General features: G+C 47.1%; 1 protein-coding gene across 1 annotated transcript in view; it reads left to right on the forward strand.

The window, feature by feature from the left end:
• The window catches only part of CC2D1B (coiled-coil and C2 domain containing 1B), a 654195-nt gene that overhangs the window by 534640 nt on the left and 92231 nt on the right, over positions 1-27324 (forward strand). The window contains exon 22 of the mRNA XM_085602619.1: positions 15467-15566. Coding sequence (XP_085458745.1) covers positions 15467-15566 — 100 coding nt within the window. The remainder of the gene's footprint in view (positions 1-15466; positions 15567-27324) is intronic.

The raw sequence follows: 27324 nt of genomic DNA on the forward strand, positions 1-27324 counted from the left end.
TTTCAATTCAATTCAATTCAATTCAATTCACTCTGCAAAAGCAAAGCGGCCCGGGGAGATGAGTCGGGAGCCAGGAAAGAGCAGAAGTGAGAAAGAGAAAAAACAGTATCCAATTAACAAATATATCACAATCACATAAAATTACCCAGATAAAGTGCTAGAAAATTAAGCCATTTAAAAACAATAGGTTGTTAACAGCATTAATGTGTGATGCAGGCTGGAGCAGTCAACTCTGCTGCACATTCACACTTAAGGCTGGTCTGTGGGGCTTGACTGGTGGGGCATACACTGGTCAACTAGAGCAAAAAGTAGGCAGCCCAAGAAAGCACAGCAATGCCTTGTGATGTAGTGTTCTATAAAGAGGTGCATCTTCTGCCCCTTCATAAATTGGAGCAGCGTTATGACAGTCTTGATGGATACAGGAATGTTGTTCCAGATTGCCCAAATAGGGAACCTTGCTTCTAAGTCGGGGAAAGGGGATTACACTACTGGATAACCCCTGCTCACCCCCTTGGTAGCTTGGCACGAGCAGACAGGCTTATCTCAGAGGCAGTGTGTTAAGCATTTGTGAACACATACAGTAATACAGTGAAAACACTACAGATGGACACCACACAGGTTTTATAAAAATAAGTATTCTATATATAGACTTAACACAAGACCACAAACAACAAAAATCCACAATACTGTACTCAAAATTAACTTGAAGATGGTAGAATTAACTTCGTTCAAGTTGATGGTAAACACGGCACAGTTCTCACAAAAGTACCTGGATGCATAACGCAAAATAAACAAAAGGCTCGCAGCGTTAGATCCTTGCTTCGGGGGAGACGATGCGTCGCGCATCAATGCTTGCGCAGAGTAGGGGATGTGTCTTAATCCTTACCGGAGAGGAGGTGATGCGTTGATTCTCGTGCTGCAGCCCGGTTGCGATGTGGCAAGATGGCGCCGCGATGCGACAATCTGGTGCGATGCGACAGGATGGCGCCCTTGATGCGACGAGGTTGAGACAATGTGTGCACGCTCTGGCAGCCTTGCGGTGACTCTGTACTTTGGAGCCACGAAAGGCCCTGCGACACACTTCTCCGGTAATGCGACGGTGACCCTCACGGTTGCGACACGCTTCTCCGGTGATGCAACAGCAGACAGCTGCGACGAAGACACGCTTCTGGGAGATGCGGCAGCGGCACGCTTCTCCGGGGATGCCCCGACTACAGCTGAGGTGGCGACACCCTTCTTCTTGTTGCGTCGCACTTCCAGCTCCCAGCGACACGCAGGCTTCTGCAGATAGAATTCCCAGCATGGAAATTCAGAGGGGAGCTGGTGGTGAAATCTTTTGTCTCTGAGACTTCAGTAGGGGGCAAGCACAAGTTCAAGCCCTTGGAGAAATATTCTACCAGATGATGAAAGTCCTTTGAAAGTTCCTTCTCCTCTCCTTGGTACTGAAGACACCACTGTAGGCCAACCCAGCACACTGGCAGGGGGGCAGTACAAATCTTACTGCTTTCTTTGGTTCTTCTCCTTGGCAGAGGCTTGTCTTGTTGTTCCAGAAGTGATCTAAAGTCTTGGGGTCTGGGTCCCCATATTTATACTACTTTTCTCTTTGTTCTCTGAAGGCAGAGAGGCCTTTGCCTTGTCCAAACCAGTTCTGGTCCGTCCTGGAGCACTTTGTTGACAAGACTCTCTTTCCTTTCACAGTGCAGGGCAGAGACATCAGATGCACCAAAGGAGGTGGAGCCAGCATTGTGGAGGGAAGGCACAGTCCTATTCAGGTCCCAGGTGCAACTCCTCCCAACCATCTACATGCAGATCTTTCTATTCAGCCCTGTGCTGACTCACCCTGTCTTCTGGAATTCCCCAGCCCTTGTCACTCACAGAACGAGACACACAATACACAACCTAGCAGAGGCAGGCTTGGACAGTTAAGCAAGAAAATACCTACTTTCTAAAAGTGGTATTTTCAAACACAGAATGTTAAAACCAACTTCACTAAAAGATGTATGTTCGAGGCATATGAGCTGCAGATTATACACTTTTGCATAGATCGCCATCTGGTGTTGGGCCCGGATGTTTGCAGTTTGTTTTTCTTCTTGAACAGTCTTTGGAAGTCACGAGTTCGGTGACTCCTCCTTCGGTCCGTACTGCGCATGGGCTTCGGCTCCATCCTCAGATTGTTTTTTTCCACCATCGGGCTCTGATGTAATACTTCGTGCTCCGGCTTCGAACCATTCCAGTTCGACCTTCGACGAAAAATCCTCGTCCATCGAGATTCTTTAGACGGAATCGACTTCTTCATCTCTCTCTTCGGCACTTCTTCGATTCCAGACATCGGCAGCGGCCTTCGGGCCTATCTCGACTCCGGTCTCGGCCGATGGAAAGGACTCCCTTCAAGAAGTGCCCAAAATGTGGGTCTAAATTTCCCCACACCGACCTCCATGAGGTGTGCAACCTCTGCCTCTCTCCCGAACACGAGGCCCGAGACTGCCCCGCCTGCAAGTCTTTTCGATCGAAAAAGACTATTCGGGATCGACGAGCTCGACGCACCAAGGCGCACTCATCGACCTCGGCTCCACCTGACATCTTCGGAGAAGACTCCGGAGCTTCGGGACAGCAGCACACCGAGCGGGAGGAAGATGTCGTCAGCGCTTCCGAGGCCGACGACTCCGACGTGGAGGAGATCACACCGGCGCAGAGGGTCGTGAGTACTCTACCCCCTCCCGCGCCCATACCGAAAGAGACTCCGGTTACCTCTTCGCCTCCGGGCCTAGGGAAAACCAAGCATACTGCTTCCATCACCCCACCTTCGGGCCCGGTGAAAAAGCATCACAAGTCTCCTGGCGGCTCGGGCTCGAGCCAGCCTCCTAGCCGCGCCGACAAACATTCCTCGGCGCCGAAGAAAACAAGTTCCGTTCCGAAGCCATCGGTGTCGAAACCTGGCCTCTCGGTGCCGACCAAACACAAATCCCTCGGCACCGACGCTTCTGTGTCGAAGCCTGCCTCGGCGCCGACCAAAAAATCGGACACCCTGAGAAAGCACGGCGCGGATAAACCGACGAAGCCTTCGGTTCCGAAAACATCGGCACCGATGGAGGAATCGGTGCCGGAGGAGCTTTTCACACCGGATCCTCTTCAAAAGACTTTAACTAAGGATCCCAGGACTGGACATTTAATTTTGTCTTCCAAGAAAAGACTTTTGGACAAGCCAGCTCCTCCTCCACCACCCAAACGGAAGGACTCTGCCACTTCCCCGTTCAGAGTACCCTCCCCACCACCTCCACCTCCTCCTCTTCCTCCTCCACCTCCTCCCCCTCCTCCACCCCCTCCATCTCCGCCCCCACCTTCTCCACCCTTGCCTCATCGGTCTCCAACCCCGTCTCCAGACCCTGATGACCACGGAGATCCATTCTATGATCCCACAGATGCCCCGCAGGACCCCACTCCTCCGGGAACACCTGACCCATGGGAGGATTATCACAATCCCGATGTCCCAGATGTGCCTCAGGATGATCTCTATCCATCCAGGCCGTCTCCACCAGAGGACTCCCTGGGGTTCCACCACCTCTTACAACGGGCGGCACATTACCATGGGGTGGAATTACACAGTGATCCAGTTGAGGAAGACTTCCTACTTGACACATTTGACATGGCAGATAAATCCACCGCTATATTACCCATGCTTAAAGGGGTGACCAAGCATGCCACAGAGGTTTTCAAAGACCCCGTTAGAGCTAGGGTCTTAAACCCCAGAATAGAAAAGAAGTACCAGGCAGCCCCCACGGATCCCGTATATATTAAAGGACCTGCGCCCCTAGACTCACTAGTGGTTTCCACAGCTAGGAAGCGCTCCAACTCTGTCATCTGGTGAGGCTCCACCACCTGATAAGGAGTCCAAGCTTTTAGATGTGTCAGGCAAACGCACTGCCTCGCAGGCTGCCAATATGTGGCGCATCGCCAACACGCAGGCGCTGCTAGCAAGGTACGATAGAGCGCACTATGATGAGCTGGAGGCTCTCATGCAGCATCTCCCAGACAAATATAAGAATAAAGCTCATGAGCTAATACAAGAGGGAAAGATTATTACCAACACCTCTATTAAATGTGCACTTGACGCAGCAGACACGGCGTCCAGGGCTATAAACACCAGTGTCCTCCTTCGCCGTCACGCCTGGCTCAGAATTTCAGGCTTTAAACCAGAGGTCCAGGCATCTATCTTAAACCACCCTTTTGACCAACAATACTTATTTGGCCCAAAAGTAGACGAAGCCCTGGAAAAGATGAAGAAGGACACAGATACAGCGAAGTCTATGGGAGCCCTGCAATCACAAACCCCTAGACGCTCCTTTCGCCGTTCCTCCTTTTGAGGCTCTGGCAGAGGTTACTCTTCCGATAACGCCTCCACTTCCTACAAGTCCCCTCCTCAAAATACCTTCTCAAAGGGCTACCAAAGAGGTGGATATCGGGGAAACAATAATAAAGGCAGGGGCAAAACCAACACCGCCCGTTCTGCCACACCGCCCACACAATGACTTTCCCCCGCTCCCCCCAGACCATTCCACTCCGGTCGGGGGCAGACTGCAACACTTCCTTCAAAACTGGCAGGACATAACATCAGACAAATGGGTGACCCAAATTATTCGGTCAGGATACTGTCTCGAACTAACCTCTACCCCCCCAAATATTCCACCCAGACACCGTGCGATGTCACAAGAACATACCGCACTTCTGAAACAAGAGGTACTCTCCCTCCTGCAAAAACACGCGATAGAGCAGGTACCCGTCGATCAGCAAAATCTAGGGGTCTACTCTCTGTACTTTCTCATACCAAAGAAAGACGAGACCCTACGGCCCATTCTAGACCTCCGGCCTCTAAATGTATACATCCATTCAGACCATTTTCATATGGTAACTCTTCAGCAAGTCCTCCCTCTCCTCCGTCAGGGCGACTTTCTCACTACACTGGACCTGAAAGACGCATACTTTCATATCCCAATACACCCTGCTCACAGAAAGTACCTCCGATTTGTGGTGGACGGCAAACATTATCAGTTCAAGGTTCTCCCCTTCGGGGTCACAACTGCACCACGGGTGTTTACCAAATGCCTGGCAGTAGTGGCAGCACACCTCCGAAGACAAAACATTCACGTCTTCCCCTACCTGGACGACTGGCTCATAAAAGCAGCGTCCTACCACCAGTGTGTACAAAATACAAACACTACCATACAACTACTTCACCAGCTAGGCTTTACGATGAATCACCAAAAGTCCCACTTGATACCGTCTCACACAAAGCAATACCTCGGTGCCACTATAGACACCTCAAAAGCTATAGCCTATCCCAACTCAGCCAGGATTGCAAGCATGCAAGCCCTGCGCCAAAAGTTCCTTCTTCAGCACTCTCTCCCAGCAAGAGTGTTCATGAAACTAATAGGGATGATGGCGTCTTGTATTTTCATAGTGCCACATGCAAGACTTCACATGCGTCCACTCCAAGAGTGCCTAGCACGCCAGTGGAACCAGGCCCAGGGTCAGCTGACGGATCTGGTGTTGGTGGACGGCCGCACTCATCGATCTCTGCAGTGGTGGAACACCACAAACCTTTCCAAGGGGCGACCGTTCCTGGACCCGGTTCCTCAGGTGATTCTAACAATGGACGCATCGCTCTCCGGCTGGGGAGCGCATCTATTACACCTCACAGTGCAAGGTCTATGGACGCCACAACAGAGGTTACTCCACATCAACCATCTGGAGTTATTGGCGATCTTTCTAGCCCTGAAATCGTTTCAGAAACAAATTTCAGCCAAAGCAGTCCTAATTCGCACAGACAATATGACTGCAATGTATTATATTCAAAAACAGGGGGGGACACACTCTCCCCAGCTCTCCCGCTTAGCGCAGAGCAAATGGAGATGGGCAATTCCACAAAAAATCTTTCTCCTGGCACAACACGTCCCAGGCATACAAAACACCATGGCAGATCTGCTCAGCAGACAAACGCAGCAAATGCACGAATGGGAACTGCATCCACAAGTTCTTCACCCATTCTTCCACAAGTGGGGGCATCCTCAGATAGATCTCTTTGCCACCCAGGAAAACAAAAAATGCCCAAACTTCGCCGCCAGATACCCACACCCATTGTCCAAAGGCAATGCGATATGGATGAACTGGTCAGGCAAATTTGCATACGCCTTTCCACCTCTCCCGCTAATTCCATTAGTGGTAAGGAAGCTACAACAGCATTCCCTCACACTCATTCTGGTAGCTCCAACATGGGCCAGGCAGCCGTGGTACACCACACTACTACAGCTCTCAGTGGTACCACACCAAAAGCTGCACCTGTCCCCATGCCTCCTAACCCAGAACCATGGAGAAATCAGGCACCCGGACCCAGCTCAGCTCAACCTAGCGATCTGGCTCCTGAAATCTTAGAATTTGGATACCTTAACCTTCCCCCTGATTGCATGAACATTATCAGGGAAGCCAGACGTCCTACCACTCGAGCATGCTATGCCACAAAGTGGAAGAGATTTGTCGTTTACTGCCGTAACAATACAATTGACCCCTTAGATGCATCCATACAGCACATCATATGCTATCTGCTCCATCTTCAAAGGTGTAACCTGGCATATTCATCTATACGTTTACACCTAGCAGCAATTGCTGCTTATCTACAAAACAGACAGCATTTATCACTGTTCAGAGTACCTGCTATTAAAGCCTTTATGGAGGTCTTAAAAGAGTAATTCCACCCAGGGCTCCACCTTCCCCTGTATGGAATCTAAATGTAGTTCTTACAAGGCTAATGGGTCCGCCTTTCGAACCAATGCATAAATGTGAGCTACAGTTCCTCACTTGGAAAACAGCTTTCCTCGTAGCTATCACTTCCCTTAGAAGGGTTAGTGAGATACAAGCGTTCACTATACAGGAACCCTTTTTACAGATACATCACAGCAAGGTGATACTTCGCACAAATCCAAAATTTCTGCCCAAGGTCATTTCCCCCTTCCATCTTAATCAATCGGTGGAATTACCGGTTTTTTTCTCGCAACCCCAATCTGTTGCGGAAAGGGCTCTACATACACTCGATGTTAAAAGGGCTTTACTGTACTACATACAAAGAACGCAATCTTTCAGAAAGACTAAACAGTTGTTTGTCTCCTTCTCTTCACCGCATAAAGGCAACCCCATCTCTAAATCAGGGATAGCTAGGTGGATTGTAAAGTGCATACAAATTTGCTATCAAAAAGCAAAAAGAACATTATCTGTTCCACCTAAAGCCCACTCTACAAGAAAGATAGGGGCTTCTATGGCTTTTCTAGGGAACATACCCTTAGATGACATCTGCAAAGCAGCCACATGGTCAACACCGACACCTTCACAAAACATTACTGTGTAGACGTGCACTCTAAACAACAAGCTAGTGTGGGCCAGGCTGTACTAAAGACACTATTTCAAACCACTGCAACGGATACCGGTGGTCGACGCTAAGGTTGGGTACTGCTATGTAATCTATGCAAAAGTGTATAATCTGCAGCTCATATGCCTCGACCCTAATATGCTACTTACCAGTATGCATCTGTTCTTGGCATGTAGAGCTGCAGATCTATACACGCCCACCCGCCTCCCCGGCTACCTGTATCCGTTCCAGGCTATCTTATTTAGATACAACACACATGGGTTTCTTCACTATTATCACTATGCTCCATCTTTTCCCTGCTGGCGAAAAACAATCTGAGGATGGAGCCGAAGCCCATGCGCAGTACGGACCGAAGGAGGAGTCACCGAACTCGTGACTTCCAAAGACTGTCCAAGAAGAAAAACAAACTGCAAACATCCGGGCCCAACACCAGATGGCGATCTATGCAAAAGTGTATAGATCTGCAGCTCTACATGCCAAGAACAGATGCATACTGGTAAGTAGCATATTCCTTTATCTTTCTGAGTTCAGGCATACTGAACTCGACTTTCTACCTAGTTCCCTGAGTCATTTAGGATTATAAGATGTAATAATCAAACTGCCCATTCTGGCCTATGTGGAACAGCTAGCCTTGCAATAGTGAAAAACGAAAATGGCTGTAATTCACTATTAGGACATGCCACACACACCACGGCATGTCCTACCTTATACTTACAATGCACCCTGCCCTTGGGCCTACCATAGGGGTGTCTGAAAAGAAGAAAAGGGAAGGTTTAGGGACTGGCAAGTGGGTGCACTTGGTCTGTCAACATGGCAGTCAGAGACTGCACACAGGCTCTGCAATGGCAGGCCTGAGACACACTTTACAAGCTGCTTCTGTGGATGGCACAACCAGTGCTGCAAGCCCACCAGCAGCCTTTGATTTACAAGCCCTGGGCACACATGGTGCACTCTACTAGGGTCTGACAGGTAAATCAAATAACCCAATCAAGGAGTCACTAATCAATACATCAATTTAACATAGGGAGCACTTGCACTGTGGCACTGAATAGCAGTGGCACAGTGCCCAAAGCATCTAAACTAGCAAAACATATCAAAAACAGAGGAGGCAATCAGAAAAAAATGGAAGGGAGACTCACACCAATGGTGCCAGGTCTAACAGCGAGCTTCTCTGCAAGATGATCAGGAGTGCAGGCCATGATGGCTTTGTAAAAGATACAGCTGGTTTGGATGTGGTGCCACCTGGAAAGGAGTTCCATCAGGATGGAGGAGACATGAACATATTTTTTCAGGCCAGATGTATAGGATACCCTTCAGATGTGTGGAATCTGAGAGGCCATGGAGCAAGCCTTGAATATCAGGTATGGAGTCACTTTCTGGAAGAAACAGTTTTGCTCACTTTAAGAGAGAGCTAGTACCTGGCATCTGTGTTTTATAGCAGTGTATTTCTTGAGGGTGAGGTTGGTGTCCAGGGTCAATTCAAGTGACTTGGCATTCAGTGAAAGTGGGGATTTAAAGATTTCAGGGTTTATGTCATTGGGCCAGGTTTGTATTGTTTCTTGTTTGTTGTTCTTAGCAAATAACAGGAATTCTGTCTTGGTCGGGTAGAGCTTCTGGTAGTTGCTAGATATCCAAGTCTGGGTGATGTGTATGCAGTGTTTGAGGTATTGGATGTCTGAAGCAGAGGAGAATTTCAAGTAGAGTTGTATATTGTCATGCATATTGGAGAGTTTTGATAGTGTTATATGTGAGTAGAGCACCAAGCAGCTTCATGCAGAGGTTGAAGATGACAGTATGGAACACTAGGTGGCTCTGCAAGTGATAAGTATCATTTGGGACCTGGGGGTGTCCACTTGAACAAACTTGTTTCTGCCAGAAAGGTAAAAGGAGGACCAGTGAAATACATTGCTAGTAAAACCCATTTGAGTCTCCAGGATGCATATGATGGTGTGTCGAAGGCAGCCGGGAGGTACAGCAATAGCAGGAGGCAGTGATCATCTTCATAATTGTTCAGGGGAGCATCGTCGCCGATGTGTAAGGTATCTTGAAGTTGAACATAGACTGTTTTTTTTTTAGGATCTTGTGGATGAATGGTTAGTGAATGATTGTCAAGTAGTTGTCCAGGTCATTAGGGGCTAGTGTAGGTTTCCTTAGGAATGAGATGATCTAGCCTGTCATGAGAGCTTCTAGGAAGATGCCTTGAGTCAGTCAGGGATTGACATTGGTGAGTAGGAGTGAGAGAATGTCCCCAGAAATATTTGATAAAAAGACATCATCTTCATTAAAAGTGACTTTCAGTGAGGCAAGTATGTTGGCCAGATCTGCTAGTGATAGAGCTTTGAAAGATGACCATTGCTGGGTTCATTTGGAAGAGGTGTGCATAAGAGATGAAGCAAGCTTAGTAATATGGATGTGATGTCGGATGTTCTGGGGTTTTTTCCAGTGAAGAAGAGGTTGATGGCAATGCCTGTTTCTGTGGAGTGGAGGAATGGTGGGCCTGGTAGTGGGTTGATGCAGTGCTTGATTGTCTTCAAAAGTGTTACACTTCTGTTTGTGGCTTCATTGATGGTGTAGGACACTTCTGTTTGTGGCTTCATTGATGGTGTTGGTGTAGGACTTTGCTTTGGCTGTTGTGATGAGCGGTCTCTGTGTTGTGTAGAGAGGCTTTAGTATCATGAAGCCATTGAGGGCTCTGTTTTTCTTAATTTTCTTTCCTGTCTGTGCCTGTCGATTGTTTATTGTCAGCAAGGTCTGTTACCCCTCCTGTTACAGGTCCACAGTGAATGCAAGAGACACCCCTGGGTCCTTTGCCAATTTCTTACAGGGCCAGGCTTGCATGTTATGAGGCTTAGAAGTCATCCGAGTAGTTTGGATGAAAGAAAATCTCCGTCCTCCGGCACTCCACCCCCCTCTTCCAGTGTCCGCTCAACTGGCCAGACCAAGTTTCGGGAGCTCTCTGTGGTCTCTTTCTTTTGCAGCAAGAGATCTTGAATACTCGGCACCACACCTGTGGCTTGGGAGAAACACTGCCAGTCAGCAAAAACAGCACCTCTGTGGTCTTCTTCACACCTTATCCGTGCTCCTGGCAGTTTTTGAGGCAATGCAGGGTGAGAATGATCAGGTCGGGGGTGTTGAATGTTCTGTGGGGCTCCATTCTGGTAGATGGCATTGTAGCTCTTCCAGCCATTCTGGAATTTAAGGGTGTTAACTGAGTCAGCCTTTTTTACAAAGGCAGCCCATACACCAGCAGCAAACGTTTTTATTTTATTCAGACCTAACAGCATTCCCACCTGCTCCGATCCCTCAATTTAAAACCTCTTTAATTTGGAATTGTGCATGAACTAGTTGCCTATTGGGGTTGGGTGCTTAACATGGCCGTAACCTTGGACCTCTGACTCCTGCAGATCAAACAGGACAGCTACTTCATGTTTCAGCCTGCTGTAGTCCCAGTGGTTCTTGCTGACCATTCACAGAACTTGCAGTTGCAGGGATTCTGCTTATGCACAGAACTATGCGCAGGAAGCCAGGACCTTGGTGAATTGTTGTGTACCAAAAAAGTCACCTCAGTGCCCAGAACTCCAATCCTACTAGCAATAGTGTCTCATTCGTTCTCCGTACTACAGCAAAGTTACCAATGATTAGACAACGTAGAACATGCGACTTAGTAAACTCTCAGGAATAGTGGGAAACAAGAATTTACACTCATACTTGTCCACAACGTGAGTAATCAGAGACACTGTATAGTTTAAAATGTTTATTTTTAACTAACGTGCCTTAAGGTGCAATACTTTAGCTAATACGAGCAGTAAAATGCATAAGAACAATATAATCAGCTTTGTTACAATTCCATAAAGCACAAAAGGGGAAATCATATTATAATGACAGTGGAAACTGGACTATAGCGCCTTTTAGCACCCTCCACGTGCTCCTAAGCTAGTTCAGAATAATTATAGAAGACCTCTGGGCTTTGTCAGCAAGACCCCATACCTACAAGATCAGATGCAATGAATTACATCCCAGGATCAGCACAGCTCTTCTATGTTGGAAAGGTTTTCTCCAAGTGCCTTCTCATGCATGTAATGCCATATTAAAAAGCACCCGAGTTTCAGTTGGGCCGCTGTGTTTCATGTTTTGTCTATGTGCGTGGGACTGACCAAAGTGAATCAACAGCATACATTGTTATTCGACCTTGAACATGCTGTACAGACAGAGCACGGTGCCCAGCTAGATATGTGAAAGGTAGACAGTTCTCATGTGAAGCAGCGCCAGCAAAGTATTTTACGAGAACAGAGCCATGTAGTGTTGTGTGCAAAAGCGGCAGAATGGCAGCCAAGCATATACTACTTATTCTAACTTAACAATGTCTGCAGTTTAACCCCATGTCCTCACTACAAGACCTAAAGTGGTGCTAGGGCTTGGATGATGGTCCCTCTATTTTCTGGTCATCAAGAAGGACGATGGACTTTGGCTTATTCCGAACTTCCAGCTGTTCAACTCCTTTTCCACAAGGAGAGGTTCAATGTGCTTTAGCTGCCACAGGGACTTCTTCCCTTGACTCCACAGATTTAATGGTGGTTCTAGATATAAAATTCAAGATCAGATGATCTGTCAGAAAGTATCTGCACTTTATGGTGGGGTCAACCCATTATCAATTGGATTGGCTGCCCTTCTGTCTCGCTTGAGCTTCTCGTGTATTCATTATAGTCATGTTGGTGGTCACAACTCAGATGTGCATTTTGGGGGCATATGTTCCCTTACCATGATGACTGGATGTTGAAGACTCGTTAACCATTGCAGATGTTCACTACTTTTCAACCTGGGGTTTTTGATTACATAAAAAATCCGCTGTATCCCACAGAATGTTTGGTTTTCAATTGGCAGGGCCTTTTATAATATCCTATGGAGGTATTCCCACTTCTGCAGCGAGTCTGGTACATTCAGTCTGTGATCCCAGTGATTTTTCTGGAGCACAATTTTCCTCTCTGAGTCTTCATCAGCGGCTTTTTGGCATCCTCCATTCTGCTCAAGCCACAAAAACGAGGTGACATATTCACTCATTCTATTAGTGTCTCCACTTCCAGTGGACCCTGAGTTGGAGGATTGTATTGGAGCAGATATTGATCTCCCCAGTGCTCTCCTCATTCTGCAGTGATGGAGAGGCCCAGAATATCCCTGTGAAATGTAATTTTGCTTTTCTTCTTTCAAACATTTCTTTCATTCAGTGTCTCACCAACATTACTTCTGCATTGTAGTATTTAGTTAAGCAAAACGGTGTTGGCATTCTCCTTTCTTCTGTGGAAGTGCTGAGACTGTTGCATTCGGTCATACCAAGTTGAGATTACGCTAGTGGGTCCCCTCAATGCGAGAGTGGATGTGCTAATCAGTCATCATTTTGCTGACCACAAGTGGTGTCTTCATCCAAAAGTGGTCCACTTGATCTTTGCCATGCAGTGTCTGCCTCCTGTACAGTGGTGTTCTACGTCACAAAACATCTAGTGTCACCTATTCTGTGCACTACAATAGACGTGGGAGGGGACCCTGGTGGAAGTTAATAATCCAATGAGATTTTTTTTTCCACTGTGTGTTCTCACACATTCTTTTGATCCCTCATGTTCTGAGGAAAGTGACACAAGATCGGCTGCAGTTGATGTTTTGCTCCATTTTGGGTGAGGAGGGTTTGGTATTCAGGTCTCCTGACATTTAATGTTTGCCTTCCGCTTCAGCTCAGGAAGGTCTGTCTATTGCAGCAGGGTGCTACCTCTGGACATTTCCAGCCTACACCTTCATGCATGAAGAATGAAGGGAGCAATTCAAGTGCCCTTGATTTGCTTTCTGACATATTAAATATGATTTTGGCTGCTAGGCATCTCTCCATGAAGCCCATTCTTTCCAGACATGCTTCGTGGCTTGGTGTGCAAGTGATCAGGTTTGTCTTTTTTGGGCCCCATTTCCTGATGTTTTAATATTTATGCTATTTCTGCCCAAGCAAGGTATGGCCCTCGGCACGGTCAACGCTTACTTGTTGGCCTTCTTCGGCCTTTCTCTTTCTGCCTGCTCAGACCTCATTGTTTAGATCACTCATTGTGATGTTTTGTCTCAAGTGTTTGGGTCATATATTTCAACATTCGCCATTTATCTTGCCTCAATGGGACTTTAATATGGGCCTTAATTTTTTGATGGTGTCACAAGCCTATGCATAGTTGTTTTCTCTGTCTCCTTCCTTTCAGCACAGTGTGCCTCATCACTATCACCTCTGCATGCCAGGTGAGTGAATTGCCAACTCTGCTACTTCATCTATCAGTCACTTGCCTCTTTTGAACAAATTGGTGCTTTGCGCCAGAGCCACCTTCAGTCCAAAGCTCTTGTTCTACATCAGACAGTTCATCACTCTAGCTGCATTCTTTTTCCTCCAAATGCCACCAAGGATGAGTGGCTGTGAGTTTCTACATTGATGGGACCAGGTATTGACATGTGGATGGCCAGCTGTTTCTTGCTTTGCTGGCCACGAGATAGACAAAGCTGTCAAAAAGAGGACTACATCTCACTGAATGGTTGTCTGCATTTAGCTCTTTTATGCTTTAGCCAAGAACTGCCTGAAGGCATTAGAGTTCATTCCGCCCATGCAAAGGCTGCTTCTTCGGCACAGTCCAAACTGGTTTTGGATATTTGCTGAGCTGTGGTGCAGGCTTCGAGCCACACATTCATCACTCATTTATACTTTTACTTTCAAGTTCGTCAGGTCTGGCATTTTGCCAGGTCTGTGCTGAAAATGTTTTTGGTTTTATTGTAATCTCTCCTCGCAACATTCTTTTTGCAGGACTACTTTGGTGGGGTAATTAGGTCTTTATGTAGGGAATCTGTGGAATGAAGTCTACATTAGAAGAAAAAGTTAAAATCCTTCAGTAATAGTCTTTCTGATGAATACTCCTCTTTTCTGCAGATTGTCCACCTCCCCGTTTTGAGAACAGGGTTTATTGTTTTCCCTAAAATCTTTCCAATTTAGCATTCTGCTGTTTTACAGTGCCGTTGATTCCATTACATTGGTCTCATCCCCGTACTTCTAAGGGCATGATAAAAAATGATTCAAACTAACTTTAGTGTGCCGAGCAGCGCCCAGTATGGCCCTTTTGTCATCCTGTCTGTGGCAGGACTGATGCCCCATCTGGAGTAGCTTGACTCCATGTGCCACATCTGGAGACGTAGTACAAGAGTTTTTATGGATGCAGTCTGGCAACTGGAAGTGATTCATAAAGCTAGCAACCTGCAAAAACATAGCATATGCACCAATGGGATCATTACTAAAAGTAACTAATTTGTGTTAATCAGCACAACAGTTTTCCTATTGCTGTATCAGGTATTTCATTACACTTAACAAGCAGTGACGGCTCCTCGGCTAAGGCAGAGGAGCATCGCCCCACTAAGCAGGCCAACAAGGAAAAAATAAAATGATAATAACTCATTGTTATTATCATTTTATTTTCTGTCATTGCTCAGCTGGGTAGGGACGGGGCTGCTCTGCTCAGAGTAGGGCATGAGTGGTTTGCCCTCTCCAAGTGCGCAAGACGCTTTGGCTTGCCGTCTCAGGCCCAGTCTCCCATTCCCTAGCTGAGCGCCGAACCACGGCGCTCAGACCAATCACAACACTGCATTGCAGCGTTGTGATTGGCTATGGGGAGCCGGGTGCTTCCTGCCCTGGAAGCAGGCAAAGAGGAACAAGAGGCGGCAGCAGCAACAGGTATTATATTATTATATCATCCTCCTACAGATATCTTTGTTGTTAAGGTTGTTGGGGACAAAAGCAAATGGTGAAAATTTAGCCAGATGTTTGATATCATAGTTTATTGTGGAGGCAAAAATGAATTGTCTTAGATGACCTGACCAATACAGATTAGTGATTGGTGATCTCCGTGGGTGGTCATGTTTCTTGAGAAAAATGATACACTTCTGTATGCACATACTTTCTTTGAAAAATATTGCTATGTTTGTTTCTTTGTGAATTTGAGATTGAGTCACCTATGTCTTAAAATACTACTTGGTCCTTCTAATTTCCAGAATATGATCAGCATTTCAAATTGAACATAAACCGAAATCACAGAGGATTTAAGAGAGTGATTCAGGCAAAAGGAATTAAGTTTGAAATTTATCACAAAGGGTAAGTAATATTTTTGTTCATTAACCTGTTCTCAGAGTTCTCTATATTTAAAATAGAGTTACAACGATACAATGGCGGAACCACATTTTTTAATTGTCTTTTTATACCACCTGTCTGAGAAAGCAAATAAGTTAGACCTGTCTTGGTCCTTTTAAATGAATCTCCACAATTTATCATTGATCACATAAAATATATTTCGTCCTGCAACTTAAAAGCACACTTTGCCAAGTACAAAAGTTTTAACCTTTTGGTATAAAGTAAAATGTTCAAACCTACTTAAATCATTGTCTCGGGGCTCCACAATCAAATGATTTCGAATGATTTACAATTTTGTAACATTTGCTAAATTGTGGTTGAGAATGTTAGGCTCTGCGTGTCTGTTTTCACCAAAGTAATGTTCTTAAACCACTAGAAATACTGTACTGATTATGTAAGCATGTCTAGCAACCAGCTAAACGTTCCTAGAAATACCTTGCTGTGACTCTTTGAACAACCGTACAGAACTAATCTCCCATAGGCTGGACTGTTGCAATGCCAAGGGTGGTGTGGCATGGGTATCTGATTCTAAGTAAGGAATCTGCGTCTAGATGTCTCTATCAGATGAACAAGTTACTTACCTTCGGTAACGAGGTATCTGGTAGAGACAGGATCTAGCCACAGATTCTTCAAACTATTTTTTTGTTTCTTCTTCCTTTATATTGAGTCTGTGTTTGGAATGTCCCATTGTAGATATTCTTGTTGTGCTCTAAGCTAATGAGATTTCTTTTCTGGGGATGTCCAAGTTGTGTTGCTGGTTCATTCCTACTTCATTTCTGCATACTCCTCCGTTCAGTACAGTGGTACCTTGGTGGCTATGACTATTTCTTGGAGGGGCAGAAGATCATTGCTGTTTCTACTTTTTGCATTGAGTCTTTTGGACCTCTTGCATTCTTGACTGTTTCCTTCTTTCTTTTGCATTCAACAGATAGGTGACACATGAGGTCTATTGTCTTGGCACATTGCTCCAATAGGCGGTTTCAGTATGTGGCACCACGTTTTGAGTGCAGGTTATAGTCACGAAGAAACTGACCGCGCGTCGGCAGAGGGGTTATATGGACTCTGCTGACGTTACATCTGGGGACGACATTGCTACGGAGTCACTTGATGCCCTCTGCCGGCACGCAGACGTACTGTGGGGAAAAAAGTTTCCAGATCCAGTCTGGGGCCTGGGGAGGATTCTAAGTAAGGAATCTGAGGCTAGATCCTGTCTCTACTAGATAAAAGTTACGGAAGGTAAGTAACTTGTTTCTCTGTCCCAGGTGCTGCTGGGACTGGGAAGGGGACAGCAGGAAGAAGGCAGCCGGCAGCTTCAGGTAGGTTATTTTTTTTATTATTACTAAAACACACCCACCACGCATACCCCCCCAAACCCACCCACCCACAACTGTTTGCTAGTGGCGGCCGCCACTGCAATTCAAGCAAGCATGTGGGATTTGGAAGAGATAATTTAATTTTTGTAAGGTAAAAAATGATGAAGGCCTTTTTCAGTTTGTGTCAAGCCTGCAGAATGTTGTTGGGGAGTGAAGGCAATGACAGGTGAATTAGGGGGCAATGCATGAAAAGGTTGATATTGTGCTGTTCATAAGTCAAAATGGGAGGACATAGGAACTGCAAACCATTAGCGCTTACTATAAGAAGAAAGGCCAGGATAAAGATGAGAAACACACAGTTTACTGGGTAATAATGTTTGATCAGAGTATGGGATGTACTGATGTATGATAAGGGGTCTCTTGGTAGCTTACATAAAATACTTTGGATTGATACCAGATTGTGCTAAACAACAGTCATGCAGCAACGTCAAAGTTTGGATGTGCTTTTGGAGTCTTTGAAGTGGAACAGAAAACCAGAATGCGAAGAATAATCAAAATTCATCATAGAGAAGGATCAAGAGCTACATATATTCGGAAACAATTAGATACAAAGTCTAAGGACAGAAACTATCCTACCACTAGTTCAGAGAGTAATAGACGTGGTAAAGAAGGGAAATAGCCTTTACAACAAGGTGTGTACCACGTTGTGCCATTACCATGTATTTTTTACCACGTATGTCCTTACAATGCATGCATTTACTATGCATTTAAGGTAAGTTGGGGGGGGTCTCTCCCCACAAATACATTTTTTAATATATATAAACAATACTTGGTAACGACATGCGTTGTAAACGCATATGCGGTCTAAAAAAATGTGTTGTAAAGGCATGCAAAGTATTTCCGGACTTTGTTCCGTCATTCTACTGGTAAAGAAAATCAAGGCAACGCTCTAGATTCTTCAGGCACTCAAAGAAAGGTCCACAGTGCAGACAAATGGAGTACTAAGCTAAAACTCCCCGTAACAGTAGTCAGGGATCATAAGAACAGAAAATGTCTCCCTGAAATGAGCTCATAAGCCCCGCTGCTTGCACTCAGTCCTGCCCCTATCTCTCCCCTAGTCCTTGCCATAAAATTTTGAAGGCTGGCTGTGACTTAAAAATATTTTGCTTTAAGGTGCTCCAATCAAAACAATTTTGAAGATCTCTTCTTTAGACTGTAACAACATAATTTGCATGTGAAGATGGTGCTATATTCGGTACATTTGATGTCCACTAGAATGAAAACTTTCCTAGCTAACGTAACGGAAAGTTGCAATTCTATTAAGGACTCGGAGGCGAGGATTATCCCTTCTCTCTTCACTTTAACAGCAGCCAGTGTTAACATATAACTACTACATTTCCCATGAACCCTTGGGGAAAAAAGTAGTAAGAAAAAAACAGTCCAGTCAGTAACATTCCTGTGGCCTCCAATCAGGGGCATTCCAGTCCAACATATTCTGTCCCCACTGGCTCTCCATCCTCTTTCGAAGCGTGAAGTCGGCCGATAGATCACTTTAATGAATCTTGTTTGTTTGCATCAGATCCTACAAAAAAACAGAAGACATTGTCATTTACCAGGATCCGTCAAAGCCTGTGGACAAAATCGGTGAAAGCAGACAATAAGCAAACACATCTGACTATTGCCCCCAAACAATCCAGTGTTAAAACTGTTCTACTTACTCTGATACGGGGAGGGCAATCTTCATCTGAAATCCCTAGGGTGGGTTAATCCTTGCGTCCGAGTCCTTAATAGAAATTAAACTTTCTGTTACATTAGCTAGAAAGCTTTTCATTATATGCCAGGACTGGAGGCGAGGATTATGCTAGTTTAAAGATTGCTCACTACGAGGTGAGCCATATCCAGCACCAGCTTGAAGTAGGACCTCTTAAACGTGGAATCCAAGGACCAGCCAGCCGCGTTGAGGATGTCCTCCAAACGAGCACCTAAGCCAAATGCCTTAGAGGCCATGGCCCCTCGAGTTGAGTGGGCTCCAAAATCTTTAAGGCTAATTCCTGCCTCTTGCATAACCCATCTAACCCATTTGGCTATCGTGGTAGAAGAAACCGCCTTAAAAGTTTTGCGTAACACAATACAGAGTTGCCGCTCTCTCGGGGGATGGAATTCCTCAGTCATTTCCTCATATGCTTTCAAGCAGCGGGCCACACTTAGCTTAGGAGAGTCTGGAAATTCCGGATAACGGATTACTCTTGTGTGGCACTTTGTCCTCCTGTGGTGAGTAAAATTCACCCTATTAGGGGTAAACATCCTGCCTGTGATATCCAAAGCTCCCACGTCTGAGACACAACGGCAGGAAATGAGGCAGAGCAGCATGGTTAGCTTAGCCGACAACTCCTTCTGTGAAATAAAACAATTAGGTTGCCAGGAAAGGAACATGTTGAGAACCTTATTCACATCCCAAAGGGCTGGGTACTGGGGTTCCGATGGCAGAGACAGTCCGATACCTGGCAGAAGGCTGCAGACAAGCGGGTGTTCCCCAAGCACCGAATTGTTAAGCAGTACAGGATCGGTTGAGATGGCTAATCTAAAGGTATGTTCGAGGCATATGAGCTGCAGATTACACACTTTTGCATAGATCGCCATCTGGTGTTGGGCCCGGATGTTTGCAGTTTGTTTTTCCTCTTGGAAAGTCTTTGGAAGTCACGAGGTCGGTGACTCCTCCCTTGGTTCGTATTGCGCATGGGCTTCGGCTCCATCCTCAGATTGTTTTTATCCGCCATCGGGCTCGGATGTAATACTTCGCGCTCCGGTTCCGAACATTTCCAGTTCGACGATCGAAGCGGAATCCTCGCTCATCGCGGTATTGTTCAGATCCTGATCTCCTCAATCACCTTCTCTTCGACACATCTTCGATTCCAGTCGTCGACGGTGGCCTTCAGGCCTATCCAAGCTCCGGTCCCAGCTGATGGAAAGAGCTCCATTCAAGAAGTGCCCTCGATGTGGGTCCAAATTCCCCCACACTGATCTTCATGAGGTGTGCAACCTCTGCCTCTCTCCTGAACACGAGGCTCGAGACTGTCCCGCCTGCAAGTCTTTCAGATCGAAAAAGACTATTCGAGATCGAAGGGCCAGACGAAACATGGCGCACTCCTCGACCTCCGTTCCAGTCGACATCTTCGGGGACGACGTCGAAGCTCCGGGACAGCAGCACACCGAAGAGGACCTCGTCAGTGCTTCCGAAGCCGACGACTCGGATGTGGAGGACATCCCTCTGGCGCAGAGGGTCGTGAGTACTATACCCCCTCCCACACCCGCGCCGACACCCAAAAAGGCTTTGGTCACGCCTTCGCCTCCGGGCCTAGGCAAGACCAAAGACATTGCTTCAAACACCCCACCTTTGGACCCGGTGAAGAAGCCTAATAAGCCTTCCGGCGGCTCGGGCTCAAGCCAACCTGCCAGCGGTGCAGAGAGACACACGTCGGCACCGAAAAAGAGACCGGCCTCTACATCGACACCGAGCTCCGCACCAAAGCCCTCGGTGTCGAAACCCAGCCTTTCGGTACCGACCAAACACCATAAGGCCCTCGGCACCGACACTCCTGCGCCGAAGCCTACCTCGGCGCCGACCAAGAAACCGGAGGTTTCAAAAAATCATGGCACCGACAAGCCTAAAAAGTCATCGGCCCCGAAACCTTTGGCGCCGACGGAACAAACATTGTCTCAGGAACTGTTTACACCAGATCCCTTGCAAAAGACACTTACCAAGGATCCAAAAACTGGACATTTGGCACTCTCTTCTAAAAAAGAGACATTTGGACAACCCGGCTCCGCCTCCACCTCCAAAGAGGAAAGACTCTGCTACCTCCCCTTTCAGAGTGCCTTCCCCACCTCCTACACCCTCTCCACCTCCGCCTTCTCCACCCCTGCCTCATCGCTCCCCGACCCCGTCTCCAGACCATGATGATCAGGGGGACCCATATTACGATCCAGAGGATGTGCCACAAGACCCCACCCCTACAGGATCCCCAGACCCATGGGACAATTATAATAATCCAGACATTCCAGATGTCTCACAAGATGACCTTTATCCATCCAGGCCATCTCCACCAGAAGACTCATTAGGTTTTCACCACCTACTTCAGAGGGCGGCACATTATCACGGGGTAGAGCTACACACTGACCCGGTAGAGGAAGATTTCCTCCTCGACACCTTTGATACCGCACATAGGTCTACCTCCATACTACCTATGCTCAAGGGGGTAATAAAACATGCGCCAGAGGTTTTTAAAGACCCAGTCAGGGCTAGGGTCATTAACCCACGCATAGAGAAAAAGTATAAAGCTGCCCCCACAGATCCTGCCTATATCAAAGGGCCAGCGCCACTAGATTCCCTAGTGGTCTCCACTGCACAGAAGAGGTCAAACTCCCAGGCGTCAGGCGAAGCACCACCACCTGACAAGGAGTCAAAGCTACTGCACGCGTCAGGAAAGCGCACTGCGTCACAGGCAGCCAATATATGGTGTATCGCCAACACTCAAGCACTATTGGCCAGATACGACAGAGCGCATTATGATCAACTAGAAACCATCATGCACCATCTCCCAGAAAAATACAAAAATGGGGCCAATGAATTAATTCAAGAGGGTAAGACGATAACTAACACCTCTATACGCTGTGCCTTAGACGCAGCAGACACAGCCTCCAGGGCCATTAACACTAGCGTCCTCCTCCGTCGCCATGCTTGGCTGAGTGTTTCAGGCTTTAAACCTGAGGAACAGGCCTCCATTTTAAATCCTCCATTTGATCAAGAACATCTATTCGGCCCAAAGGTAGATGAGGCCCTCGAGAAGATGAAGAAGGACACAGATACGGCAAAATCTATGGGAGCCCTGCAGTCACACCCTCCTAGGCGCTTCTTTCGCCGCTCTTCCTTTCGGGGTACGGCCAGAGGCTACTCCTCAGATAGCGCGTCCACTTCCTAAAAATCCCCTGCTCAATCCACCTTCACAAGGGGTTATCAAAGAGGCGGCTATAGGGGCAATAACAATAAAGGCAGAGGCAAAACAAATACCGCCCGCTCTGCCACACCGCCTACCCAATGACTTCCCCCTGCTCCCTCCAGACCATCCCACTCCGGTCGGGGGCAGGGTACAAAATTTCCTTCACTTCTGGGAGACCATCACCTCAGACAGATGGGTGACCCAAATTATTCGTTCAGGGTACTGCCTAGAATTGACATCTACCCCCCCCAAACATTCCACCCAGGCAACGCCCAATGTCACAAGAACATTCCACGTTACTAAAACAGGAGGTAATCTCCCTCCTACAAAAACATGCGATAGAACAAGTCCCCGCCAATCAGCAAAATTTAGGGGTCTGTTCCCTATATTTTCTGATACCAAAAAGAGACGAGACTCTACGACCTATTTTAGATCTCCGGCCTCTAAACACATACATACATTCGGACCATTGTCACATGGTAGCACTTCAGCAGGTACTTCCGCTACTCTCCCAGAACGACTTTCTCAACACACTGGACTTGAAAGACGCATACTTTCACATTCCGGTACACCATGCTCACAGAAAGTACCTCAGATTTGTAGTGGACGGGCAACACTACCAGTTCAAGGTGCTCCCATTCGGGGTCACAACAGCACCAAGGGTATTCACCAAGTGCCTAGCGGTAGTGGCGGCACACCTCAGAAGACAGCACATTCACGTCTTCCCATATTTGGACGACTGGCTAATAAAAGCCATGTCCTACAACCAATGTGTACATCACACCGCCACTACAATCCAACTACTTCACCAGCTAGGTTTCACGGTGAACCACCAAAAGTCCCAGCTAATACCATCCCACACAAAGCAATACCTCCGTGCCACCATAGACACCTCAAAAGCCATAGCCTACCCCAATCCTGCCAGGATTGCAAGCATTCAGGCTTTGCGTCAAAGATTCATACCTCAACACTCTCTCCCAGCAAGAGTGTTTATGCAACTAATCGGGATGATGGCCTCTTGCATTTTCATAGTGCCTCATGCAAGACTCCAGATGCGTCCACTCCAAGAGTGCTTAGCGCGCCAATGGAACCAGGCCCAGGGGCAACTGACAGATCTGGTGTTGGTAGACGGTCGCACCCATCGCTCTCTGCAGTGGTGGAACACCACAATTCTTTCCAGAGGTCGACCATTCCTGGACCCGGTTCCACAAATAATCCTAACAGACGCATCGCTCTCCGGCTGGGGAGCTCATCTATTACCCCTCACAGTGCACGGCACATGGACTCCGCACCAAAAGCTACTCCACATCAACCATCTGGAGTTACTGGCAATCTTTCTAGCCCTAAAATCCTTTCAGACACAGATTTTAGGCAAGGCAGTCCTTATTCGCACAGACAAAATGACGGCCATGTACTACATTCAAAAACAAGGCGACACACACTCTCCACAGCTCTCTCAACTAGCACAGAGCATATGGAGATGGGCAATTCCACACAAAATCTTTCTCCTAGCCCAACATGTCCCAGGAGTCCAAAACACCATGGCAGATCTGCTCAGCAAACAAACGCAGCAGATCCACGAGTGGGAACTTCACCCGCAGGTTCTTCACCCGTTCTTTCAGATGTGGGGGCATCCACAGATAGACCTCTTCGCCACCCACGAAAACAAAAAATGCCCAAGCTTCGCCGCCAGATACCCACACCCATTGTCCAAAGGCAATGCGATATGGATGAACTGGTCAGGCAAATTTGCGTACGCCTTTCCACCTCTCCCACTAATTCCATTAGTGGTGCGAAAGCTACAACAGCACTCCCTCACACTGATTCTAGTAGCTCCAACATGGGCCAGACAACCGTGGTACACCACGCTGCTGGAACTCTCGGTAGTGCCACACCAAAAGTTACACCTCTCACCATGCCTCCTAACCCAGAACCATGGAGAGATCAGACACCCGGACCCAGCTCAGCTCAACCTTGCGATCTGGCTCCTGAGATCCTAGAATTCGGATACCTTAACCTTCCCCCTGACTGTATGAACATCATCAGAGAAGCTAGACGCCCTACCACTAGAGCCTGCTACGCTGCAAAGTGGAAAAGATTTGTTGTTTATTGCCATAACACAATCAACCCTCTAGACGTATCTATACAGCACATCATATGCTACTTACTCCATCTACAAAGGTGTAAGCTAGCATATACATCCATTCGGCTACACCTCGCAGCAATTGCCGCTTACCTACAAAACAGACAGCACCTATCACTTTTCAGAGTACCTGCCATTAAAGCCTTCATGGAAGGCCTCAAACTAATAATTCCCCCCAGAGTACCACCCTCACCTGTGTAAATATAGTTCTCACAAGGCTAATGGGACCGCCTTTCGAACCTTTGCATAAATGTGAACTGCAATTTCTCACATGGAAAACAGCTTTTCTTGTAGCCATCACTTCCCTTAGAAGGGTCAGTGAGATACAAGCACTTACTATACAAGAACCTTTTCTCCAAATGCACCAGAACAAGGTTGTCCTCCGTACCAACCCAAAATTCCTACCCAAAGTCATTTCCCCCTTCCATCTAAACCAATCGGTAGAATTACAGGGTTTTTTCTCGCAATCTCAAACTGTTGCAGAAAGATCTCTACACACGCTAGATGTTAAAAGGCCCTTACTTTACTATATCCAGAGGACACAACCTTTCAGAAAGACCAAACAACTGTTTGTCTCTTTCTCTCCACCACATAAAGGCAACCCCATCTCTAAATCAGGGATAGCTAGTTGGATTGTAAAATGCATACAGATTTGCTACCACAAGGCAAAACGAACGCTATCTGTTCCCCCTAAAGCCCACTCTACACGAAAGATAGGGGCTTCTATGGCTTTTCTAGGGAACATCCCATTAGATGATATCTGCAAAGCAGCTACATGGTCAACACCGCACACGTTCACTAAACATTACTGTGTAGATGTGCAAACCAAGCAACAAGCTAGTGTGGGCCAGGCTGTACTAAAAACACTATTTCAAACCACTGCAACAGATACCGGTGGTCGCCGCTAGGGTTGGGAACTGCTATATAGTCTATGCAAAAGTGTGTAATCTGCAGCTCATATGCCTCGAACGGAATATGCTACTTACCAGTATGCATCTGTTCTTGGCATGTAGAGCTGCAGATCTACACACGCCCACCCGCCTCCCCGGCTACCTGTATCTGTTCCATTCTATCTTATTTAGATACAACACACATGGGTTTCTTCACTATTATTACTACGCTCCATCTTTCCCTGTTGGCGAAAAACAATCTGAGGATGGAGCCGAAGCCCATGCGCAATATGAACCAAGGGAGGCGTCACCGACCTCGTGACTTCCAAAGACTTTCCAAGAGGAAAAACAAACGGCAAACATCCGGGCCCAACACCAGATGGCGATCTATGCAAAAGTGTGTAGATCTGCAGCTCTACATGCCAAGAACAGATGCATACTGGTAAGTAGCATATTCCTTATTGACCTGTAAGCAAGGCCTTCCAAGGCTAAATGAGCTAGAAAATTCACAATATGGACTACCCATGCGTCCAGCGGATTAAGATTCCATTGCATACACCACCGGGACCATCTGCCCCATGCGGACCTGTACCACTTGACTGTACTGTCCGCCCAAGCCTTGGACATGAACGCTTCAGCTTTTTCCAAAAGGCCTCGGACCTCCCATCATCTACTGTAATCCGCCATGCCATGAGCCACAATTAATTCCCCAGAATCAGAGGACGGGGGGCTTGATCGGGGCTCAGGAGGAGAGTCGGAAACCCAGGCAGTAGGATTGGAGAATCCCAAGAAAGTTCCAAAAGAACCGGAAACCAAACTTGAGATCTCCACAAGGGAGTGACCATTACCATCTCCGCATGTTGCCTCCTGACCTGAACCATCGCTCTCATGATAATTGCGGGGGGGGGAGATGCGTAACCCTGCTTCAGACTCTAGTCTTGGAGAAAGCCATCGGTGGCCACTGCCAACGGGCCCGGCCTCCATCTGAAAAAACATGGAATTTGACTGTCCAGTTTCGAGGAAAAGAGGTCCATCGAAAAAGGACCCCAAAGTGAGCTATAGCAATGCTCTGGGGATTCAACAAATGGCCACTGACGATTGGATGGGTGGCAGAGATGGATAGATGTATGATTGCACAGAAAGAGGTCTATAAATAAAGAGGCTGTCCCAAGAAGTGGGATAAAAAATGGGGAGGATGGAATGCCTTTAGGGGGGAAATTTGTACTTCTCCATCAGAAGATATGGCGATGAGAAGAAATGGAATTGGTGACCTTTCAACTCATTAATATTCTTTTTCATCTTTAAGAGGACAGAGGACTGTATGGAGTCTCTCGTCCAACAACGGACGGCGAAAGAACCTGCCAGGTACTCTGAGCAGTTGATATATAATCTTCGTTCTTGAAGAGACCACAACCCTCCTGTGTTAACTCGCCGCATCTGGCCCCCCAGCCTGCTTTGCTGGCATCGGATTCTATCACTAGGTCTTGGGCCGACCCAAAGATTGCTCGGCCAGTCCAAGCCTCCATGTGTTCCAACCACCACTTGATCTCCTCTCGGGCCTCCTCAGACAGAGTTACCTTGTAAGAGTAAGGGCAACCCCTGCGCATGTAGGTTGCTTTGAGGCGTTGAAGCCCTCGATAATGTTGAGGGCCTGAGAAGATGGCCTGGATGGAAGTGGAGAGGAGACTCACAATCTGGGCCAATTGCCTGAGTGACACCTGAGGTTTGGTGAGGGAACGCCTTAATTCGTGACGAATCTTTGATACCTTCCTGGTCGGAAGGCTGAGAGTGGATGAAGTGGAGTCTATCACGAAGCCTAGAAAGGTAAGGGTCTGGCAAGGCGTCGGGATGGATTTTGTCTCGTTCATCACGAATCCCAGGCCCTGGAGAAGATCCACCGCCGTTCGGAGTTGGGGCAGAAATTGATGGGGGCATGTGTCCATGAGGAGCATGTAGTCCAGGTAGACAATCATTCGAGTACCTCGAGCTCTCAAGAATTCCACCGCTGGTCTGAGGACTTTGGTGAAGCACCAGGGAGCCGAAGATAGGCCGAAGGGAAGGGCGGTAAACTCGTATGTCTGTTGCCGCCAAATGAATTGGAGGAAACGGCAATGAGGAGGAAAGACTTGAATAACTCTTAGTAGGCGTCTTTTAAATCCACCTGTACAATCCAGTCTAGAAGACGTAGGACATCCCTGAGGAGATGAATTCCTTCTATTTTGAAGTGGCTGTACACTAGTACAGGTTGCTTTCCTCCATCCGTTCAATCCACCAAAAAGTACTTGCTTACAAACCCCCGGGGTGAGGGGTTGCGGGGTCGATAGCACCTTTGGCCAGAAGCGATGAAACTTCTGAGTCCACCAAGATGGTCTCTTGCTG

The sequence above is a fragment of the Triturus cristatus genome, chromosome 4_2, assembly GCF_964204655.1.
Source record: "Triturus cristatus chromosome 4_2, aTriCri1.1, whole genome shotgun sequence".
NCBI classification, from domain to species: domain Eukaryota; kingdom Metazoa; phylum Chordata; class Amphibia; order Caudata; family Salamandridae; genus Triturus; species Triturus cristatus.